The sequence below is a fragment of the Lactuca saligna genome, chromosome 2 (assembly GCF_052625555.1).
Source record: "Lactuca saligna cultivar CGN05327 chromosome 2, ASM5262555v1, whole genome shotgun sequence".
NCBI classification, from domain to species: Eukaryota; Viridiplantae; Streptophyta; class Magnoliopsida; order Asterales; family Asteraceae; genus Lactuca; species Lactuca saligna.
Window position 1 is genome coordinate 191,465,432 of NC_136418.1, and position 7,791 is coordinate 191,473,222.

At 35.0% G+C, this 7,791-nt stretch overlaps 1 protein-coding gene across 3 annotated transcripts; it reads right to left on the bottom strand.

Annotated features, from left to right (window-relative positions):
* Positions 1–302: 302 nt before the first annotated feature.
* LOC145028646 (uncharacterized) lies at positions 303–4,148 on the bottom strand. Of its 3 annotated transcripts, none has more exons than XM_078977374.1 (2): positions 3,905–4,148; positions 303–2,835 (listed from the first exon to the last, which is right to left on the bottom strand). In XM_078977374.1, exon 2 carries the CDS (start codon positions 2,701–2,703, stop codon positions 847–849), a length of 1,857 nt encoding a protein of 618 aa, XP_078833500.1. In that variant the 5' UTR covers positions 2,704–2,835; positions 3,905–4,148; the 3' UTR covers positions 303–846. The 3 variants fall into 3 exon arrangements, with proteins under 3 accessions (XP_078833500.1, XP_078833502.1, XP_078833501.1); XM_078977376.1 differs by having other exon boundaries at positions 303–2,838; XM_078977375.1 differs by having other exon boundaries at positions 303–2,846.
* Positions 4,149–7,791: the final 3,643 nt, after the last annotated feature.

Here is a 7,791-nt window from a genome sequence, read left to right on the forward strand (position 1 = left end):
GATTATGGATTGGATTAAAATTTTGTGTTGAAATTACCAAACATTAAAAAGTTTGATGGAAGCCACACCAATGCCATTGTGGATACCACACAGGCATCAAAACCTTTCCTGGTCTCGATGGTCAAATGAAAACGAAAATTACAAGATAACACAAATACAACTTACATAACTTAATGAGCAAATTGGTCATTATTAGTTGCCTAAATATTACATGTGCCTTTCTTAATATATTTATTGTGTATTGATAAAAAAAAAAATAATAATAATAAAAAAAGTTACAATACTAATAAAACACAAATAAATAAAAGGAAGCTACTTCTTGTATTCAGACCTTACTGAAGTAATGCCTCCAAAGTCGAGACCTTTTTCCCAAGGAACTTTTAGTAAATGGTCATATTCAAGGAGCTTTAATCTTAGAATCTATTATCCTCTCAAACTATAGAAACTAATATACAGTAAGTGGAGGAAAAAAAAGTAACTAGACAGGAATTTTTTTACAAAGTAGAGAGTTCTTCAACTTTGTACTAAACAAGAATAAATGAAGAATTCTACAAAGTAACTAGGGTTAGCCTGATTTAGGGAGGAATCGATCAAAAGGACACCAAATGCTTTTAGAAAATGTGAGCCCAGCCCCCACATAACTTCTAGAGAGATCATGCATGCAAATGCAATGAGCTAAACTCTGTTTTTTTTTTTTTTTAAATATATAACATTACTAAAGCAAAAAATAGAATACAATTTTTTTATACCACTGCTGATGACTATCCTATTAGTCTGTCTGTCCATTTTGTTGATTTATTCTCTCTCTCTCTCTCTCTCTCTCTCTCTTGGGATTGATAATGGCGATTAGGTTGTTGTTTGAATAAGGTCCAATGGGGTGGCTGCAGGATCCAGCTCCAGGTAGCCTTTTGGAGAATTAAAAGCTTCTTTACCTGTCAGCAAATACTTTGGGACTTGATGGGAGAACCGAAACATTTCTTCTTTTGGTATCTTCTTAACCTGACTACTGTCTGAATGTGGACAGAAAACCGTCCTAAATCCAGTCAGCTTCACAAGAGGTCTGACAGAGACCCCACCTTCTTCTTCTTCTTCTTCTTCTTCTTCTTGGTTATAGTCACCAACTACTTCCACCATGTCATACTGGTGAATCACATGATCTGGAACGCTTTCGTTCCAATCACTGGACCAGTTTCTGTAGAGGGCCCACACATCCCCCTTTTTAGGGTGTATAACAACAGACCCTCGTGGCGTTTTCGTAAATTTAACCTTCTGAGAGAATGAATTTAAAGATGTATTTATCTGAAACTTTCCGACCCGAAACTCCCCGCATGTCTTCCTGAAACCCGAACCTATCCATTCCATTTTTCCAAATTCAGCGGTTGTTTTTGAGTTGAGCCAACTGATTTTCATCTGAAGTGGTTTCCTTGAGATCACTTTATGAATCAATGCATAGAAGCGAGGCATGCCATCATCATCATCATACGCAGACCACACCTGGTAGTCTTGAAATGAATTTTCGGTTCGATCCGAATCAAAATTGTGAAAGTCAGGATCAGGAACACTCATTGCAGGCTCGTGTTGTTCTTCTTCTTGCATAATATCATCCATGGACATGGTTTTATGTGTACTGCAGTTAACATTATTTGCAGGAACTTTTGTGGTTTCTTTCCTCGCCTCTGAAAGCCATCTGCGAATCTCCTTTTGGGCTTTCTTCATTAGCATGTTTCGAGTTTCAACTGCAGTCAACTCTCTGGTGCTATTCAGATTCCAAATTTTATATGCCACATCAGTCTCAAAACCATTTCTTCTTATCCCAGTCCCAGATGTGTTTCTTGAGGGCATTTGATACGTGGTGTTAAAAGAAAAAGGCTGCTGCTTGATGTCACTGTCATCTGCTTTTCTATTTTGTGAGTGGTTTCCCATGGACAACTCTTCACGCTCTCGTTTCAACCTCTCATTCACCCGCTGGATAACATTTGCTGCTTTTGATGCAATGGAAGGGTCTGTGTTGCAGAAGCTATCTGTGTTGTTTGATGAATGATACTGCTTCATTGAATCCTGATGCTGTTGGTATGCAACCGATTTCTTAAAATTAACAGGTGGTGCACTCTCTTTAGCCAAAAAAGGCTCCTGACAATTGGGACATAGGAGGGTTTGATTCAGGTATATTTTAAGGTATTCATATTGCATCCTGCATCCATGGCAAACAGTCCAAAAAGTAGTACTGGTGGAGCTGTGGGACTTTTGTACTTTTGAAGCTGCACGTTTTGCAAAACTGTTTACACCAACACCAGGGGATGCGGATGGAACTTTCCTCCTCTGGTTATAGGTTGATCTTTTAGCCTTGTCAGACAACAAACTCCATGCTTCAGAAATAAGTTTAAATGCTCCATCTGCACCAACCGATTTGTTTTTATCAGGGTGTAGCATGAGAGCCAGCTTTCTGTATTGTTTCCTGATTGTCTCATCATCATCACACGGGTTTACACCGAGTATCCCATACCAATCGACCTCACCATTTACCTTGTTCTCTGCAGATATATACACATCAAGAATGGTGGACATCTGAGAGATGCCATCAAGATCAGGACACAGGGTTTGGGCCTTTACTGCATATTTCTTTGAAGCAGCAAAATCTTTATCAGACAATTTCTTCTCGGCGAGTCTTTTTGCCCTAATGGCCTCATCCCTCTTGCGTTCCATGGCCGACCCTCAATGTTACTTTCACCTGTCTTTCTCTCCTCAGGAAAGGGCTACAACACAACAACTACTAATGGCTGAGACTTGATGTCTTTCCTTTGGTATACAGGTGGTTGTCACAACCAGTCAACATACCTGCTGAAGAGCTAAATTAGGGAAAGTGATTTTTGTGTGTATGGAAATTGGAAATGAATGATGAAAAATGAAACAGACTAATCTCCTCATTAGATTTAGCAATGAAGACTAGATGTATCATATTCATGTGATGGTGGAGCTAGAGCAATATTATTAAGTGGAGCCATCATGTTATCATGGAATATGCTATCATATTCATACATGCATTTATTGTATAGGACACATTCTAATGTCAATATTATCTCCTATATTAGGTATGGAAGTAGCTAGTACCTGAAAAATCAAGATTCAGGTACTACCACAAGCAATTGTAGTATAACAAATCTATGAAATATCTACACTAAGTGACACTTATTGTAATCATTGAGAGAAAGGGTGACACCATTACTAGATGACTACATGCAAGGTAATGTTACCCCAAGAAATGACTTAAACAATGCACTATCCCTATGTTGTTTGATATATCTACATTTGTGTGAATGCACAAACAATTAGAATATATACTTCAAAAAATGATGATATAATAGCACATGCTACATCTGGTTCTAAGATATGCTTTTGTCATGTGGCTGTATATAGATTTGGTAAATGGCATATTCAATTAGGAGTGAAAATGATAACAAGCTTGCCAACTGACAACCACTATTCTATATGATCTTCCGTCTCATTTTATTAAACCGTTTAATTGTCACTATTATTATGCATTCGCATTTTGCAGACACAAACACCATAAAGCTAATGATTCAACATTTCTCTTTTCACAATTCAGCTCGAACTCTCGATTAAAGTAAATAACAAAAGTTCATGAATGCATGTCAAGAGAATTAAACCATAAATTTGTGAGGATCCAAGCAGCAAATTGGGTACCTAAGGAAAGCCAAGTTCGAGAATCTAAAAACTAGATTCGAGTCGTAAACATTGGGCATAGATCTAAAAAAAAACTCAAACCTAAACACGATACAGAAGTAGTAAAATGACGAAATTCAAGTTTGATAATCGGGTAATTGAAGCTAATGAAATGTATGCAAATTATGAAAGATAATGAGAGTGAGAAAGAACAGTAAATTACCCGTACAAATGAGTAAGGGTTTGAATCACCACCATATGATTTGATAATTGGTTGACCATATGATATGATTCCGCCACAAAGGTAAAAAGGCGAGTGAACGCCCGAAGCGAATTTCGGTCAAAACCCTGCACCGAAGAAGTAAGAACTCGAGAACAAAATCAATCCGCCTCAATATATACCGGAATATTTCGCTATTGAAAAGGGTATGGGTGGAGGTGGACACTTCTATTTTTTTCTGGGCTTCAAGTCTTGACTCTTGAACCCTAACAATTAACTTAACTATGGTTAATTCTTTACTCGTCATAGAGTATGGTTCTTATTCCAAGGAAAAGTACATCTTGCTACCTTATCTATATTGTATACATTTTGTAAAAGTATGGTATGAAATTGATCTTTAAATTGATTTGTGACAAGTAATTTTGTTGGCATTTTTTTATCTCATAAAAAAAAGTGGCTATTAATAATAACTTTTAGAGAAAATTACATTAATTTTTTGGATTAAGATTTTTAAAGTTATAATTAAATTGGTATAATTTTTTGAAATAAAAACAAAGTCTTTTTTTGACTTGTTCCCAATAACTAGATATAGCTATGAACATTTTTAAAAGAATAAAAAATGATTTGTTAATTTATTATTTGATTAATAAATTAATTAGAAATTATTAAAAATTATATTAGATCATAATTAATCATAAATTAATTTTGGCTTAATTAGACTTAATTAAAGATGAAATAGATGAATTGCAATTGTTTAATTGTTAAACAATAAAGATATTTCAGAACCCTCCATGGCTTTGACGATTTTAAAGGGGATCCAGAAGGGTTTTATAAGCCTTCTATAGTTGATACGAATAACTGACTAAAATTGATTTAAATTATATTATCTAATTATTCAAATTCAGATTTATCCTAAAGATCCACCAACTATAAATAGGGACCCTTGTTATCCATTTTCGAACCCTAGCATACACAAGCAAGAATTCAAAATCTCTTTCCTCCATCCTCTCTCCAAATCGTTCCTAAGTTTTCTAGGGTATTAGGTGTGAGTCATTAGAAACATCTACATTATTGGTGCAAACTTTCCAAGGCACACTTGGAGGATCAAAGCTTGAGTATTTTTTATAATACTCAAAGGTGTGTATTCAAATCATTGTGATTTTTTATTATACATATGTTAGATTAGTTTTTCATGATATGTTGTTATAATGATAAAATGACATGGATCTCTAGGTTGCATAAGCTCATAAAATAGTTTCATGGTTCTATTATGTAAATCTTTTGTTTTATAACCAAGAAAACTCACCAGCGACATCAGAGCGTAGAATTTTCTATAATACGTGCATTGGTGAAGAACTAAAGAAAAAAAAAGAATTGCTAATCGTAGGCGCAACACACCCTACTGGAAATTAGGGTTTCAAGTCTTTCTTACCTTTTTTAAATTATAGGATATTTACTAGAGATAAATGGTTATTTTATTTTCTTAAAATCTAAACATTTAAACTAGATGATTGGATAATCCCTAATTCAAAAATCAAGGATGAAAATAAAGAATTAATATTATTTAATTAAAAGTCTAATTAAGATAATTACTTAATTCTTAGAAGATTTAATATAATTAATTAAATGTTTAATTAAAAGATAGCTATTAAATCTTAAATGGTTTAAATATTAATTAATTAAAAGTTAATTAAGTTAATAAGATTTAACATTGTATTCTTAAATAGTTTAAAATACACTCTTACATATATTTATTAGAGCATATAATACTAAATGTAAAAGAATTATAATTTGTCACTCAAACCAAGATCAAGTCTCATTCATGAAGTCATTCTATAAGAGATGTATAAGGAAACAACCTATAAAATGATTGTTGAATGAGTGTCCTTTTCACCCACCGCTTTTTTGTGTGGTGGATTGTGGTTAGCCAAAAGGGTTTTGATAGGATGTAAACCTCGTTAAAAGTGTAACGTAAAGTACTAGAACACAATAAAATTCCCAATCTAGTTACCTTGGAAAAATGTGAGCTTGTATACTAATCCATGAAATCGCACATCATTTCTTTGTGAGTCATTAGTGGAGTGTGTGTGGTTAACCGACACACTAATTTGGGACTAGAAAGTATAAAGGATGAGACAAATCGAGTTTTATGATTGTGGATGAAGTGTGTGTGATTAACCGACATGTTAATATGAGATCGTAAATGAGAAATAGGGTGTCACGTGGGTTTGCACTGCTATTCACATATTGTTTGTGATCCTCGATATCCCAATCACAAAAGTAAGAGCATAATTTGAGATTAAATATGCCAATGATCGTTCATTGAATCTCAAAGATCTAGGAGTTTCACGGTGCTTGAAACTAGTAAAGTCTATTACTAACCTAAAATATATTCGCAATTTGATTAAAGCATCCCTCTTCTTATTTCGAATTGAAAATATATATCATATCCTTATATATAACTTTTGGGGTTAAAATATATTAAGGATTAAAATCAACAAACTAAAACTCTCTCTTATATATAGATGTCTGGAAATGGTGATCTTCTTCCTCCTCCTCCAACCGCTCAAAGTTTAAACTTCACTCTTCTATCAATTCTCTCAAAAGAAAAACTCACTTGTCTAAACTACATGGACTAGATGCGTAATTTGAAAATGACTATTCATTGTGAGAATAAAGAGTATGTTCTCGATAACCTTATTCTTGATATTAACATGGAAACTACTACTCTTGAAGAAATTGTTGTTAATTCCAAACACATTGGCGATGCTACAAAGATTTCTTATGTTAGGGTTTTGAATTAGGCTAATTTAGAGTGTTTTTACTAAACAATTTTGTGAATTAATGCTTGGTTTACCACCCTGAACAAACCCCTGGAGTAATTTTGGGTATAATGGATTGAATTTGTTCGAATCAGTAAGAGAGGCCCGAACTGTTCATCAGACTCGTCGAGTCCGTTCATGAACTCGACGAGTCCATGTTGTTGTTTTCCAGATTTGTGGTTTGTGTGGTTTTTCCTTGTGTTTGATTTTGCAGAAGATGTTTAAAAGAATAGGCCAAAGTTCTCAAGGAAGCCAAGGGGACTTCCCTTGGTTCAACTTCTAGCAAATTGGATCAAATGCGACTTTGGTGAGGTGGAGAAAAAGGCTAGAAACACTCAAGTCAAAAGATTTTTATGTACCAAACGAGCTGAACTAGAATTGGATAGATCAAGTGGGTTTGGTGGAGGCCCTAAAACCATACTTAACCAAAGTCTTCGTTCAAAATGGAAGTACAAGTTACATATGATGAGTGGAGGGGATTATTCTGGATGCAGGAGTTGATGTATCAAGAGCTGCGTTTGGAGTTCTTTTCCACTGTTACATTCCGAGGCGGGGATAATTATTATGATACTAACGCCTTGACTTTTTGTCTTGGTGAGTATTAGGAGTGCAGTATGGCTGAGTTGGGTTGGAGAATGGGCCTATATGACCAATTGGTGGTCAAGACCGTGGCTTTCGGGACTTTCTTAGATAATTGTCATAAGGTGTTCCTAGATGGAACAAATGGAGAAAATTGGTGGACTACTATTGCAAATAGTGTGGATATTCCAACCGCTACCCAAGAGGGAAGCATAAGATCACCGATTCAACGTTTAATCCACCGGCTCATTGCAAATTTCATCAACATGCGCAAAGATGATGATAAGGTTCCGAACCTTGATGTGTTCTACTTGTGGTGCATTATCATGCGCAACACTTTCTGCAACATCTTGTACTGTTTGGCAAAACATTTGGGGGAATGTACAGTAAAGGATATAAAGGATATAAAGGGTTTTGCATCCTATTTAAAGGATCATTAGCCTCCCCAGCCTCCCCTATTCTGCATCTTGTCTTTCCAAACCCTAAATT